Source organism: Chroicocephalus ridibundus, chromosome 1 (genome assembly GCF_963924245.1).
Source record: "Chroicocephalus ridibundus chromosome 1, bChrRid1.1, whole genome shotgun sequence".
NCBI classification, from domain to species: Eukaryota; Metazoa; Chordata; class Aves; order Charadriiformes; family Laridae; genus Chroicocephalus; species Chroicocephalus ridibundus.
The window spans coordinates 219249932-219265365 of NC_086284.1; the positions used below are offsets into that span (position 1 = coordinate 219249932).

Consider the following 15434-nt stretch of genomic DNA (forward strand, 5'->3'; position numbering starts at 1 on the left):
GCAGCCTGGCCCAGGCCACCAACCCTGGGGGGACATGCACCTCCGAGCCCTGAGCGGGCACTGAGATGGGCCACTTGCTGTGACACCGAGGGTCACGGGGGACACCTGAGCCTGCTCCTCCTGCCCCACGCTGGCTCCAATTACGGCCTGAATTGTTCCTCCCGGCTGGAAGAAATGCCGTCAGCGCCGGCGGATCGGTGGCCATTACTAATGCATGATGCTCTGGCGGGAGACGGCTGTGCCCGACCCCCTGCGACGGGGCTGGACCCCCCTGCGAGCTGCCTGTGCCCCTTGGGGAGGGCAGGAGGGACAGAGCTGGGTTTGGGGAAGGGTCTCACTCCCTCCTTGCTTCAGCCAGGCCCCGAACACCGGCTCAGGGCGATGCTGGACGTGTCTGTCCAATGCGGCAGGCCAGGGCCTGGTCAACACACACCAGGCTGGAGCGCGAGCACGGTGTGGCTGGAGCTGTGGCCACGCTGCCAAACGGGACTTGCCCAAGAAGGACCCCACCATCCCTGTCACATCCCAGGAGACCACAAGGTGTCCTGCAGAGGACGTTCACAGCTCAGTGCATGTTTGCTGACAAACAGCTCAGTTTTCCCCATAACCAGTGGTTCTGACCCACTTGCAGCTGGCGGTTCTTCCTCCCCGCTTTGCTCCTTCCCAGTTTTTAGCTCTTTTTCCCAAACTCCTCTCCTTCACCCCCAGTTTTACTCTCCCCAGCTGGGCATGGTGATGCCAAACCTCGCAGCTTCACCCCTTGCCCACCTGGGACCAAGATCCACCTCAAAGCCGGGGTGGTCCAACCCACCGGGGCGGGATGCTCATCCCTGCGCATCCCACCTTGGGATGACACCCGTCCCATTGGGATGAACGATGGCGACCACCTCCCCATCCCTGAGCTTCAACCTTATTTTTAAGCTGGGATCTCATGGAGGGGGGATTTTGCCAGCACCGGCCTCACTGGTGCCATAAAACGTGCCGGGGAGGGCTCCCCGGCTAATGTACTTCGGTTGCGCTCCCTCATCCCTCCACATCAATATTGCATTATCGTTTCCATCCCCATCTGAGCCCAGCGAGGAGCCGCGGAAAGAAACCCGGCCCCGGCCGATCCCCCGCACCGAGCGCCGGCGGGTCTCAGCGCCGGCGGGGCGGCTTTGCCCGACCCCCTCCGCCTTTCCAAGGGCTCTTCCAGGTCCGACTCCATTAAATATTCGGTTGAGGAACAAAAGAAGATGATGTAAATTTTTAAACAGGGCCATTTGCTCTGCTCGGTTTACGTGGGCTGAGGCCCTGACAAAATTTCGGCTGTATCTTCGTGGAGCCAAAATATTGATGGTGCTGGGGAGAGGGATGAGCTTGGCGCCGAGGGGCCCCATGCCGTGCTTGGGTTGGCACCATGCAGGCCATCCATGGTGATTTCTGGCTCTTGGGGACCATCCTGGGGTCTCAGGGACCACTGCTGGTCATGGGGACCATTCCAGGTGCCTCCTTGCTTGGGGACCATCCTGGGCTCCTGGGGACCATTCAGGGTGTGTCCCTGCTTGGGAGCAGTCCTGGGGTCATGGAGACCATCCAAGGTGCATTCTTGCTTGGGGACCACCCTGGGGTCTCAGGGACCATCCCTGGGCATAGGGACCATCCAAGGTGCATCCTTGCTTGGCAATCATCATGGGGTCTTGGAGGCCATACTGGCTGCTGGGGACCATCTGGGGTGTTGCTCTGTTTGGTGACCACCTCGGAGTCTCAGGAACCATCTTGGAGTCTCCAGAACCATCCTGGGCTCTTGAGGACCATCCTTGCCACTGGGGCCCATCCAATATGCCTCCCTGCTTAGGGACCATCCCAGGCTCTTGAGGACCATCCCGGGCTCTTGGGGACCATCTGGAGTGCCTACCTGCTTGGGGACCATCCTGGGCTCTAGGATACCATCCAGAGTATGTCCCTGCTTGGGGACCATCCCAGGGTTTGGGACCCATTCTGGGGGACCACCCAGGGTCCTTCCTTTCTCCAGCACCACCTCAGGGTGCCACAGACACCAGCATCCTGAATGCATCCCCATCCCCAGCGTGGGGCCGAGCTCAGCCCCCATCCTGGATGGTCACCCCAAGATCCGGCATCCTCACCCCCATCCCAGCCCTCTCCTCCTCCCCTCATCCCTTCCTCCCTCCCCCTTCCCCCCTTCTCTCTTGGGGGGGGGGGAGGGGTGGGGGTGGTGCTCCCCACCAACACCCTCCCCCCCGTCCTTCACAACCCCAAAACGCCTCTTCCCAGGGGTTTTGACCCCAAAAAACAAATCCGGGAGGCACCAAGCGGCTTCTCCCACCCTCCATCCCGTCGGCCTGCGGCAACCCGATCCCGGTCCCAGCGGGCAGCCTGGCCCCAAACTGGTCGGGCTGGTTTGCGGCGCTGGAGCCCAGTGCTGCACACGCACTTTCGGGATGCGGGGGGGGGAACGACCTGCAGTGACACCCCCTCCCATATATATCCATACGTTTTTACATACTGTTTGCATCCGTGTGGTTGCGCGGGTGTGTGTTTGGGGTGTTTGTGTGTAATTTGTGTGTGTGGGATTTAATTTGGGGGAGCATATTTAATTTGGGGGGGATGTAATTTTCGGGGGGTGGGGGGGGACGTAATTTGGAGGTGGGTGCGCACCGTTGCGGGCCGTCCCCGTAGCTCCCGGGCTGGGGCAAGGTGGGGGGGACCCTTCCATCACCCCGGGGGGGCCAGCCCCCGTGGCCATCACACCAACCATGTGTGTCCCCCTCCCCAGCATGCACGCAACCGCCCCCCCCCCCCCCCCCCCCCCCACTCCCCGCCGCACCCGGCAGCGGGGTCGTGCCCCCCCTCCCCGGCTCCGTCCCCGTCGCCCATCCCCGTCCCCTCGGGGCGGGCGGCGGCAGCTGCGGGCGCGGCGGCGCCTCTCGGGTTGCGGACCGGGGAAGGCGGGGGGTGGGGGGTTGGGGGGGGGGGGTCGGGATCGTTTTCCGTCCCCCCGCCCCCCCCGCAACATCCCCGGGGGGGTTGTTTAGGGAGCGGGAAACCGGATCGGCGGCGGCGGGGCGGCTCAGGTGCGCGGCCGCGCTGCCGCCGGTGTCCGGTGTCCGACAGCCGGTGAGCGGCCCCGACGGCGGCCCCGGGGCGGGCCGGCCCCGGCTATAAAAATGCCCCCCCAAGGGGAAGGAACCGCCGGTTGAGGCTCAGCCTTTCCCGGCCCCTTGTCCGCCCGCCCGCCGGGGACGGAGCCGCCCGCCCCGAGGCCGCGGTGATGGGCGGGCGCCGCCCCCCCACCCCATGAAGAGAAGGGAAAGGGAAGGGGAAGGATGGCGGTGGTTGGGGGGGGTCCTCTCTGCCAGCTTGGGAGCTCCCCCTCCTCCACGCTGGGGGAACACTGGGTGGGGGGGGGGTCCCCCACCATCCGCCCCCCGGGGTGGGTGAAGGGATAACGCCGGGGGGGGGGAGCTACCGCGCCGGCAGCCCCGGCGGGGCGGCCCCGGGGGTGGGGTACGGGATAAGGGGTGGGGGGGGGTGTGGGTGGGGGGGGGTGGCCCAAGGTGAGCCCGGCCTCCCCTCCACCCCCTCCCGCCCCGGGCCCGGCTCCACCTTCCGGGGCACCTGGGCCAATTGGGAGCCGCAGGGGGGGTCCCCCCGGCCGGGCTAAGGCCGCCGCCGTCGCCGCTCCCCGCCACTTGGGCGAGCGTCGGGGCGGCGGGCGGTGGCGGGGACACCCCCCACCCCCCGGGGGGGGGGGACCGGGGGGGCTGCGGGGGGTCCTGTGTCCGTCTGTCGTCCCCCCCACCCCAGCCCCGGGGTGACCCCCCCCGTCGGGTCCCGTTTTGGCCGCCCGGAGCCGAGGCAGCGCCCGGAGCAGAGGTAAGTGCGGCCGCCTCGGCCCCGGGGGGGGTGTCGGGTCCGGTTGGGGCCCCCCCGGGGCTCAGGGACCCCCCTCCTTGGCCACCCCCTTCCCTCCTGTCACCCCACGCAGGATCCGGCCCCGGGACGGCGTGTCCCCCGCCCCCCGTCCCCTCGCTTTTCCTCGACGTGGCGTCCCCCCCCCCCCCCTCAACTCGGGCTGACCCCCCCCCCAACTTTTGCCCCCCTCCCAGTTCCCCCCCGCCCCGGGCTCCCCCCAAACTTCCGCCGTCGGGGAGGGGAAGGTGTCGCAGCGATCGCATCTCACCGGGGAGAAGCGGGTGACAACGAAATGGGGGTCCAGCCCCATTGCCCGCAGCCGCAGCCGCCCCTCGGCCGGGGGGGGGTTAATTTGGGGTTCAACGGTGTCCCCCCCCCCCGCCCCCTCGGTGCGATATGTCACCGCTTTGCAGCCCCGATGGCAGCTCCGGTGTCATCACATAGCGCTCGTAACGAAAACCCGGCCGAGGGGGACCCCCCAACATGGGGGGGTGCTGCTTTGTGTGTGGGGGGGTTCCATGCCCCCACCCCCCGGGGTAAGTACCCCCCTGTCCGCCCCCCGCCTCTGCCCGGGGCTGCGGAGAGTGGAGGGACCCCGGGGGGGGGGGGTCAGACATGTCCCCAGCTCTGCTTGGGGACACCGAAACCTGAGTCGGGGGGGGCAGGGTGGGGTCCTGCCCCGGGCTGGGGGATGCTCTGGGGCGGGGTGGGGGGGTGCTGGGCAGCCGGTGGGGCCGTGGCGGGTGTCTCCGGTACCGCGGCACGAATCTGCCCGAATTAGCCCTGAAACAGGGCTCCCGGCTGCAGGCGGCAGCTCCGGCGCTGTCCCCGTCCCTGTCCCCGTCCCTGTCCCTCTCCCCTTCCCTCTCCCCTTCCCTGTTCCTGTCCCTGTCCCTCTCCCCGTCCCTGTCCCCATTGCAAACCCCATCCTCGTCCCCGTCTCTGTTCCTGACCTCATTCCCGTCACCATCCCTGTCCCAATCCCGAGCCCCGTCTCTGTCCCCATTCCCATCTCTATTCCCATCCCTATCTTTATTCCTGTCCCCCTCTGCGTCCCCGTCTCCATCCCCATTACTGTCTCCGTCCCCATCTTTGTCCCCATCCCTGTCCCCATCTCCATCCCTATTCCCGTCTCCATTCCCATCCCCATCTTTATCCCTGTCCCCGTCTCCGTCCCCATTACTGTCTCCATCCCCATCTCCATTCCTGTCCCTATTCCCATCTCTATTCCCATTCCCATTCCCATCCTTGTCCCCATCCCCATCTCTGTCCCCTTTCTTGTCCCTGTCTCCTTTCCCTCCTTGTCCTTGTCCCCATCCTCATCCCCATCCCCATCTCAGTCCCCATCCCCGCCCCATCCCTGTCCCCATCCCCGTCCCCTCTCCCCAGCTGCCCGCTGGCAATGCCCACGGAGGGGGGACCTTTGGCCACACGAATCGCACCCCACGGCGGGGAAGACATCGGCAGTGGCCATGGCCCCGAGCCACCATGTCCCCTGCCGTGGTGGAGGCAGCGGCCGAGCACCATCTTGGTGCTGCCAGTGCCACGAGCATCCGCGGGTGACACCGGTGGCCTTTTGGGGTCGGGGACAGGATTTTTCCCTGCTGGACCCCAAAATGTGTTTCAGGGACCAGGTGACCCCCGCGTCCCTGTGCCGAAGGTCTCGGGCCTTGCGGCAGAGCCCTTGGAGGGGGCTGCCGGGAGCGGGGCCGGGGGGGGCCCCGGGGGGAGCAGCATCCGCAATGCGGCAGCTCCCAACGTCATGAGCCGGGGTGCGGCGGCTCTGCAGAGGGGCAGGCTCAGCCCCGGGGCCCTGGGCTGCCGCAGTGGCCTTGGGCGGAGGCAGGGGGGGACGGGGAACAAGGGGGGCACCCCCAAAGCTCCCACCCCCCCCACGAGCCCGAGTGGGATGCCGCAGCCTCTGGCGTGGGTTGGGGAGGAAGGGCCGGATCCTGCCTGGCGCTGTGCCGGGGCCACGCGGGCCGGCCGACGGCGGGGATTAGGCGAAGCCATCGCTTTCAAAGTCACGCCAAGGATGGCGGCGGGCTCGGCCTCGCCCGCGGGCCCCCGGGGACTGCTGTCCCCAAGCCACCGCGGCGCCGGGTTGGTGTCCCCCAGGTGAGGACGGCGCCGTGGCCTTGGGGGGCTTGGCGAGTGCTGTGGGGCGTTTGGGGGGGAGCTCCTCCAGCCTTTTGGGGTGCTTCGCCGCGGGGTGAGGGCTTTGCTGATGGAGCCCGAAAGGCAGGTGCCAGTGGGGGGGACGCGTCTGTCCCCGCCGGCGTTAAGCCCTCCATGCGCAACGCTCCCCACATCGCGGGGCTGGCCGAGCGCTGCTGCTCGTCTTTGGCCCCCAAATTTGAGGCCGGATGGGGTACGAGGGGTCGGCGGCTGCGTCCTGGAGGGGGGGGGTGGGGGTGTCACCTCCCGCCACCAGATCCGGGGCACCCCGAGCTCATCCCGGGGCCGCTGGGCTCGTCGGGGCCTCAGCTTCGTCCACACAAAGGAGACTTTGTGCCTTCCTCCTCCTCCTCCCCGCCGCCATGGCCGCTTGGCAGGGGCGAGCGCAGCCCCACGGGGGACAGCGTCGTGGCCAGCTGGGGGCTTCGCCAGCCACCCGGGGGGTGGGGGGGGGCGCTTTGCATCCATCTGAGGGGGTTCCAACCTTTTTTTGGGGAGGGGGGCGGTTTGCAGCCAGCTGGATGCTTCGCAACCGTACAGGGGAGGTTGCAACCTTTTGGGGAGGGGGTCTGCAACCATCCAGTGGGTCTGCAGCCTTTTGGGGGGGTCTGTAAACTTCTAGGGGGGGGGTCTACAACTTTCTGGAGGTGGGGGGGGGGGGGTGTCTGCAGCCTTCCAGGGGGTTTGCACCCATTTGGAGGGGCTGCAACTATCCAGGGGGTTTGCAGCCTTTTGGGTGGCTTGCAACTATTTGGGGGGGGGGGGGGGGGGTTACGACCAATTGGGGGGGTTACGACCAATTGGGGGGGACGGGGGGGGTTGCAATCTCTTGGAGGGGTTTGCAACCATTTGGGGGACTTGCAGCCGTCCAGGGGGTTTGCAGCCTTTTGGAGGATTCGCAACATTTCTGGGGGGGTCGAGGGCGGGGGGTTGCAGCCATCTGGATGCTTTGCAGCCCCGCAGGGGAGGTTGCAGCCTTTTTTTTTGGGGGGGGGGTTGCAACCGTCCAGGGATTTGTGACCATCCTGGGGTCTTGCAGCCATCTTAGGGGGGGCTGCGGCCGTCCGGCAGCATCCACTCCCTGGGGCCCAGACACCCGTGTAACCCCCCCCGAGGCGACGGCTGGGAAATGGCTTCCAAGGCCGGGTCCCGGCGTCTCCTCAGCCCCATCCCGCTGCGGCGCATCCCCAAAAATCCCGGCGCCCGGCCACCTGAGCTGGGGAGCGGGTTTTTCCCCATCTTTTTTCCCCACCCGTTTTTCCCTGGAGAAATGACACGGGGGGGTGGTGGGGGTGGTGGTGAGCATCTCCCTTCACTTTGTGGTTTCCAAAGCATTTTGCCGGTCGATAATAATTTATTCCCACTTTTTGCATCATTATCGAGGCTGAAGACCAGGCTGGGGGCGTTCGGCTCCCACTTACAGAGGATTTGGGGGGGGTGTGTGCGGAAATTAAGGAGGGAAAAAAAAAAAAAAGGATGTTGCGAGCTCGCTACTCCTGTTCTGTGTATGGCACTGGTAGAATTCACTGTGCAACCCCGCGGTCAGTGAATTACCATAGGGCCATAAACAGAGCAGAGAAAGACCCGCGAGCCCCGTGGGGCCGTCGCCGACGTCGCCTGGCCCGTTTTGGCACTAGCACATTTTTGCTTTTATTTGTAGCTTTTGAGCAATTATGTGTAGTGCCAATATGGGAGAAGGCGGAGAGAGCAGCGCCGGGGCTGGGGGACGGAGGAGCGTCGGGGCCGGGGAGGTGGTTTCAGCAGGGGGGATGCTGGGAGCGAGGGATGCTGCTGGGGAGGGAAGGTGGAAACCACCCGAAATTGCCGGGGCGATGGAGGGATGGCCGTCAGACCCATCCACGGGTGCCATTGAGGGGGTGTCCATCCCAACGTGGTGTCCCAGCCCGTGGCGGCATCTCGGCCAGGCCGTGTCCCCATGGTGGCCATCACGAGCAGGATGCGACCCCCCGCCCCGGGCTCCTGGACCAGGGTGGTGGCATCTCCCCAGCGTTGAGCGAAGCATCACCACGGACCTCTGCAGGGCCCGTGCCTGGGATTTTCTGGCTGGACAGGTGAAATTACATTTTTTTCCCCTATTTTTTTTTTGCAGCTCTCCAGGCCTGGCACCGTGGCTGCGTGTGTCTCTCCCTCACTAGTCCCCGTGCCAGGGCCTGGCTGCTGAGACGGTGCCGGTGGTGCCCAGCCCCGGGGCTGCCTTTGGCAATGGTAGAACTCACACTGGTGCGGTAGCAGGATCCGGTGGTTCTAGACTTGCCAACTACAGCCCCGGGGAACCGCCGCGGACACGGGCCCCTGGCACCCATGGGTGCAGCCGGGCACCTTGTGCCTCCCTCACTGTCCCACCCAGGGGTCTGCTGCTGGGTTGGGAGGGTGCTCGCGGGGTCCTGCTCCCTCCACTATGGACTGGGGAGGGAACGCGGTGGGTGTGTGTGCGCGCGCGTGGTATGGGGCAGGGGGGGGCTACGGTGATGCTGAGCCCCATCCCAAGAAGGGTTCCCAGCACCCCAGGGTGTCCCCTTGGAGGGGGGGTGGACAGGGACCTGCTGGATGCCGGTCATTGGAGCAGCGTGGCTGCGTGTCCCCGTGTGACTCCGGGTTTTTAGGGCTGATCCAGCCCCGTGATGCAGGCAGGGCAGCTGAGGAGGGGGGGGATTAGGTGGCCAAGTCCTGCCCCCAGCTCTGGATCCGGCCCATGGCCCTGGATCCGGCCCTGACCCAGCCCCCAGGTTCTGGGGAGGGGGGGGGCCGGGGGCGGGGGGAACTGAGGCACTGCTGAAGCAGCTTGCGGTGGCAGCTGCCACATGTCCCCCGCCTGTCCCCGGGTGCAGGAGGGATGGTGACAGCTTTTAGCCAGGGGGCAGGGGATAGGGCGGGAAGTGGCAGCTCTGGGCTGATATATTGGGGTGGCCGGGGGATGTGGGGGGCTATGCACACCCCCTTCATCCCCCTCCATCACCCCTGGGGTGCAGGGATGCCCCCCCCAGGGCGGGGGGCGGCTGGTCGGGATATGTAGGGCAGCGCTGGGTGATTACGGGGCTTTCGGCGTAAGCCCGCGGAGATTGGATCACGCTGGATTAGGCTGCACACTCAAATCATCCTCCCTGCGCCCGGAGGGGGCGGGGAGGGACGGACGGGGGTCCCCATCGCTCTCCCAGGGCAGGTGGGGGAGACACAGGCTGTCCATGTGTCTGTCTGTTCATTCATCCATCCGTCTGGTCATCCAGCTACCAAACATCTGGTCATCCAGCCACCCATCCGTTGTCTGTACGGCCATCCACCCCCCGTCTGTCCTGACATTGAACCATCCATTTGCCCGTCCATCTACCCATACATACCTCCACCCGTCCGTCTGGTCAGGCAGCCAGCCATTGCTCCATCTACCAGTTTGTCCGTCTGTCCGTCCATCCATCCATCCATCCGTCTGTCCATCTATCTGTCCATCCACCTGTTCAACCAGCCATTGATCCATCTATGAGTCAGTCTGTCCTTCCATCCATCCATCCATCCATCCATCCATCCATCCATCCATCCATCCACCAGTCTGTCCATCTGTCTGTCCATCCATCCATCCACCCAGCCATTGATCCATCTACCTGCCCATCCATCCATCCATCCATCCCTCCAGCCATCCACCTACCAGTCTGTCCATCTGTCTGTCCATCCATCCATTCATCCAGCCATTGATCCATTTACGAGTCAGTCTGTTCTTCCATCCATCCATCCATCCATCCATCCATCCATCCATCCATCCATCCATCCATCCATCCATCGCCCCAATGCTGGGCCTAACCCCCCCGCAACCGGCTTGTCAATGGGGCGCTGCCCCGAGGGGGGGGCAGGGGTGGAGCATCCTCTGCAAGCCCCACCCGCTCTGGCCACACCCACACAAGAAGCCCCACCCCTCCCAGGAGGCTCCATCCCCACCAGTCCCCTGAAGGAGCTGGTGCCACCCAGGACCCCCCCGCCCAGGACCTGGACCCTGTGGGGGACCACCCTGAGACACCCCCCCCCCCCGCCCGCCATCCTGCCCCTTCCCAGCTGCAGCAGCCGGGAATGTCCTGAGCATCCACCATCGCTTTTGGGGTCAAAGCCTGCAATTTGAGGCCAACTCCTGCAGTCTGGTGCAGAGCAGCGCTGCAATGGGGGGGAGCGGAGGCAGCAAACCGTGCCCGCGCTCTGGGACACCCCCCAATGCCTGGAGGACCCCCCCACCCCCCATAGTGCCCAAGCCGGGGAGCGGAGCAGGACCCGGCCCCACCATCCAGGCCACAGGGAGCGAAGCTGGCTGGTGCGCGGGGGCCAGCGCGAGCCGCCCCAGCGGGAGGCCCCGACCTGCTTATTAAAGACCGATTAGCAAAGATTAAAGCTTGGCGGCAGCGTCTGCCGAGCGGAGCCGCTTCCCCCACGGCCGCGCTGCCAGATCCGGGGGTGCCTTCAGGGACGTCCTGAGGTCCCCAGGGGTGCCCAGACCCCCGGGTCGCCCTCCCGGCAGACGCAGCATCTTTCGTGTCCGAGGACACTGAGCCACACCAGGGAGCTGCTCCCAGCTCGGCAGGGGATATCCACGAGCATCCAGGGGTGCTCCAGCAAAGCAGCCACCTTCCTCCTCTCCTTCTGTCCGTCTGTCCGTCCTTCCAGCCTTCCTCCGCTGTTTTTCTTGCCGCAGGCTACAAGAAACCCGCAGGATTCACGGCGCCGGAGCCAGGGCTGCCACCGTCCCGCGCCGGCGTTCAAATAAAGCTGCTGAAACCCATGGCCGCGCTTCCCTGCTCCTCCTTGGGGTTCCCATCCCGAATAACGTGTCCCGGTTTTCAAGGAATCCCGGGGGCGACAGCGCCTGGGCTCGGCGGCGGCTGCTGCAGCTGAAAACGGAGGAATTCACCCCAAAGGCCAGCCCAGCCCCTGGGTGGGGGCACGGCGCAGGGGGGGGGGGATGCCTCAAGCACCCCCACATGGTTTCCACCCGGCCCCAGGTTGCTGCTGGAAGAGTAAAAAAAAAAAAAGAGATAAATTGCACAAAGGAGGAATTAAGCCCCAAAATCATCCCGGCCGCGCCCAGCTCCGCATCTCCAGCCCCAGCGTCGTAGCAGGAACCAGCGTGGGGAGGGCTGGGGGTGCGGGACCGAGCCCCGAAACACCCCGGAATACACCAAAACCCCCCCAAAATACCCCAAAACAGGAGAGCCGGATGCGGGGGTAGACACATTTGTAACAATTTATTGAATGAGGCAATAATAGACACTGGGAAAACAAAGGGGGGTCCATGCTCTGCTACTTGCCTGGTTTTTTGTCATTTTTTTTGGGGGGGGGTGGGGGGGGTGGGAGGGAAGGGGGGAACCTCTCGGACTAAAAGAACGTCATTTCATCGCCAAAGAAACACTGACTTGAAAGCCACCGACATCTTCACAAGGACAATAAAAAAATAATAATTAAAAAACAAAATAATAATAATAATAATAATAATAATAATAACAACAACAAATTGGAGAACCAGGACTGTTTCTATGGAAAGATCTCCCTCCCCTCGTTAAAATACAGAAGAAACGTATACAAAGAACATTTGATATTTTTTTCCCCCATATAAAACAAGTAAATACGAGAATCTGAAAACTTCCTGGCAGGCGGAGCGAAGACGTGGAGAACTTCGTTAATGGCCACTCGGAAATAATAATAAAATAAAAAAAAAAAAAAAAAAAAAAAAGGAAAAAAAAACCCAACCCCCCCCAAAAACGCAAATTGAAAACCACGCACAACTGCACGCACCGGGGGCGGGGGGGGCTGTGGCTGATGGAGGGTTCGGCCCACGGGAAAGTCAAGTAAAATTTGACACCCCCCCCAAAAACCCCCCCGAGGCCTTTCCCTCCCCCCCTCCCCTTTTTTTTTGGGGGGGTGATGGGGATTAAAAGCCCCCAAAGCCGTGCTGGGAGATGCACGTAGGGCAGGACCAGGGGGGTGGCTTGGAGGGTTGGGGGGTGCAGAGGGGGTCCCTGAAGGGAGGGGTCTGAGCTCACATTGCCCCCCCCCCCACCCCCCCAACTACCTTCAAGCGACGGTTTTGTTGTGGGAACCAGATGCTGGGGACATTTTGGGGTCCTGGGGGGTGGCGGCGGGGACCGGGACGAGCCCGAAGTGGCTCTTTGGTGAGGAAAGTCCTGGGAACACGGTGGGTGAACCGGGGAAGTTGGGGGGGACGGGACACGCAGCCGGAGCCCCTCTAGAGGCGTTTCCACTTCAGTCTAGATCCACAAAAACGGGAAATAATAATAATAATAACAACAATAATAATAATAACAACACAGAGGAAGGAAAAAAAAAAAAAAAGACCAAAAATATCTAAAATGGCAGGTACGTTTCGAGAGCAGAGGAATAAGAACAGGTCTCCAGTGTGCACCAAGGGGCGCCGAGCGGAGCACGGCCGGGATTCTCCGCGGCGGCGCGAACGCTCCTCGAAGGCAGAGGTGGCCTCGCTGGCCGGCGCGGGGAGGGCGGCAGTCCCGCGGGCTCCTGGAAGAGCATCATCATCCCTTCAACAGGTTGCCACCCCCCTGCAGTCACACATGCATTTTTTTTTTTCCCAGGAGAGGAGCCTTTTCCGAACTCTTTTCCTTTTTCTTTTTTTGTGTGGTTTTATTTTTTTTTGTGGTTTTTTTTGTTTGTTTGGTTTTTTTTGTTGTTGTTGTTTGTGGTTTTTTTGTTGTTTTTTTTTTTTTGTTTTTTGTTTTTTGTTTTTTTTTTTTTTTTAAATATAAAAGTCCACTTTAAAATCTTTGAAACCTAATTTGCCAAGTGCGGACGGCGGAGGGCCGTGCCCGGGAGCTGCTGCTGCTGCTGCGGAGGAAGGTGCCGGCGCAGCCCGGGAGTGGCGGCGATGCTGCCGGAGCGGTTTTGGCCGAGGGCATCCGTGCTCCCCGCCGTGCCCCGGCCCCCCCGCCCCGTGCCTCACCCTGCTCGATCCCACGCCGGGGGGCGGAATGGGGGCTAAGGGGCTGCTTCGTTTTGTTGTGGGGTTGCTTTTTTTTTTCCGTTTAAATCTTCTCAGAATGAAAGCTCCGTCACAATTTGGCTTCTCACTCACACGAGAGCAGAGTGGCGCTATAAAAATGCACTTAACACGCTTCCTCTGCCAGTATTATTTTTTTCTTTTTTTTTCCTTTTTAAAAAAAAAAAAAAAAAAAAAAAAAAAGGTCAACAAAACCTTTGCTTCCAAAGCTGGGAGACTCAATGCCACCTGATTGCATCTCTGGAGAGGCGTAAAAAAATTATTCGCATAAGAGACGAGGAAAATCACCGCGATCCTGGCTCTGGGCATCGTCACTGTTCCAAGGTCACCACTTCCACCGCCTGCCCGTCCATGGTGACGGCACTGTCCGCTATCCTCGTGGTAACGGGTGCCATCGCCACCTGAACGGGGCCGTTGCCTTGGGCCAGGCTGGTCACCACGGTCTGGTACATGCTGACGGGGATCTGGACGAGACCTGCGGAGACAAAAAATAAATAGGATTGGGGTTGAGAGGGAAGGAGCGGAGTGAGACCGGCACAAAGGACGAGGCTGGTGTGGCTACATGCCGTGGTGTGGTCCCCAGAGGTTTGGGGGCTGTGTTCGGCACAGGGAGCGCTGCTCCGGAGATGATCCTTTGGATCGTCGGTGTATCCCCACCTGGAGCACTGCCTCCAGCGCTGGGGCCTCAGCACAGGAGAGACACGGAGCTGTTGGAGCGGGGCCAGAGGAGGCCCCGGAGATGCTGGGAGGGCTGGAGCCCCTCTGCTGTGGGGACAGGCTGAGAGAGCTGGGGGGGTTCAGCCTGGAGAAGAGAAGGCGCCGGGGAGACCTTCCAGCCCCTGCCAGGCCCTAAAGGGGCTCCAGGAAAGCTGGGGAGGGACTCTGGAGCAGGGAGGGGAGCCACGGGACGAGGGAGAAGGGTTTTACACTGGAAGAGGGGAGATTGGGATGAGATATTGGGAAGAAATCCTTTGCTGTGAGGGGGGTGAGCCCCTGGGCCAGGTTGCCCAGAGAAGCTGTGGCTGCCCCATCCCTGGAAACATTCCATATCAGGTTGGACGGGGCTCTGAGCAACCTGATCTAGTTGAAGATGTCCCTGCTGATGGCAGGGAGTTGGACTAGATGGCCTTTTAAAGGTCATCCAACCCCAAACTATTCTATGATTTTACGCACAGAAAGCCAGCGGTCGGGGAAGACACCTGCCTCCCAGCCAGCAGTGTCCGTGCTGGTGTAACCGTGCCTCGGTGGCCTCGCTGTGCCCAACTCACCCACCACGGTGCCACGTGGGATGGGAGCAGGGACGGGATGGGGTAGGGTTGGGTGGCAGGGTGGAGAGCTCAGCCCATGCTGGGCTGTCTGGCAGCAGGGAGAGAGAATAAGGTTAAGGAGGAAAGAAATAAGCAATTTTTGGAGGAGGAACCCAAAGAAGATGCCGGGATGGTACAGCGGGTACCTGTACAGCCAGTCCCCATGGGATTGCTCCCATGTTTTTCTCCTGCAGCCGTGAACGCGCCACCATGCAGCCCAGCAGTGGTCACCCAGAGATGAGGAACACACTTCTGAAATGCATTTTTCCACTTGATTTGCCCAGAATTGGGAATCCTGTGGCTGAACGAGGGATAAACTCGGCTTCTCCCCCCTGCAAGACCTCCATCCCCTCTAACTCTTTACGCCACTCGAACGCCTTCCCACTTTCACGGCACGCGAGAAGGATCCCACCGCTGTGCAGACCACAGACCGCCCGTCCTGCCCATGACCCCTGGTACAGCCGCCGGCCTCTCTCGAACACGATTCCCTTCCTCCAGCTCACTCTCCCTCTCAGGCAGGTCGTTCTGCCTCCGCACCTCTTATGAGGAAAGGCTGAGGGATTTGGGTCTCTTCAGTCTGGAAAAAAGACGTCTGAGGGGTGACCTTATCAACGCTTATAAATACTTAAAGGGTGGGTGTCAGGACGATGGGGCGAGGCTCTTTTCAGTGGTGCCCGGGGACAGGACAAGAGGCAATGGGCACAAACTGGAACATAGGAAGTTCCACCTAAACATGAGGAGGAACTTCTTTACCCTGAGGGTGGCAGAGCACTGGAACAGGCTGCCCAGAGAGGTGGTGGAGTCTCCATCTCTGGAGACATTCAAAACCCACCTGGACGCGTTCCTGTGTAACCTGCTCTAGGTGACCCTGCTCTGGCAGGGGGGTTGGACTAGATGATCTCCAGAGGTCCCTTCCAACCCTATGATTCTATGATTCTATGATTCTATGACGGGTGAAGGGCAGCGTGAGACCAGTGAGCCTTGGCCAAGCCGTACTGGCTCCTGGCACCGGC

At 62.5% G+C, this 15434-nt stretch overlaps 1 protein-coding gene across 4 annotated transcripts in view; it reads right to left on the minus strand.

Annotated features, from left to right (window-relative positions):
* Positions 1-11311: 11311 nt before the first annotated feature.
* Positions 11312-15434, minus strand: part of NRF1 (nuclear respiratory factor 1) — a 74516-nt gene continuing 70393 nt past the window's right edge. For all 4 annotated transcript variants that reach the window (XM_063323764.1, XM_063323762.1, XM_063323765.1 and 1 more), the window contains one exon: positions 11312-13589. In XM_063323764.1, the coding sequence (XP_063179834.1) occupies positions 13426-13589 (164 nt within the window). In that variant the 3' untranslated portion in view covers positions 11312-13425. The remainder of the gene's footprint in view (positions 13590-15434) is intronic.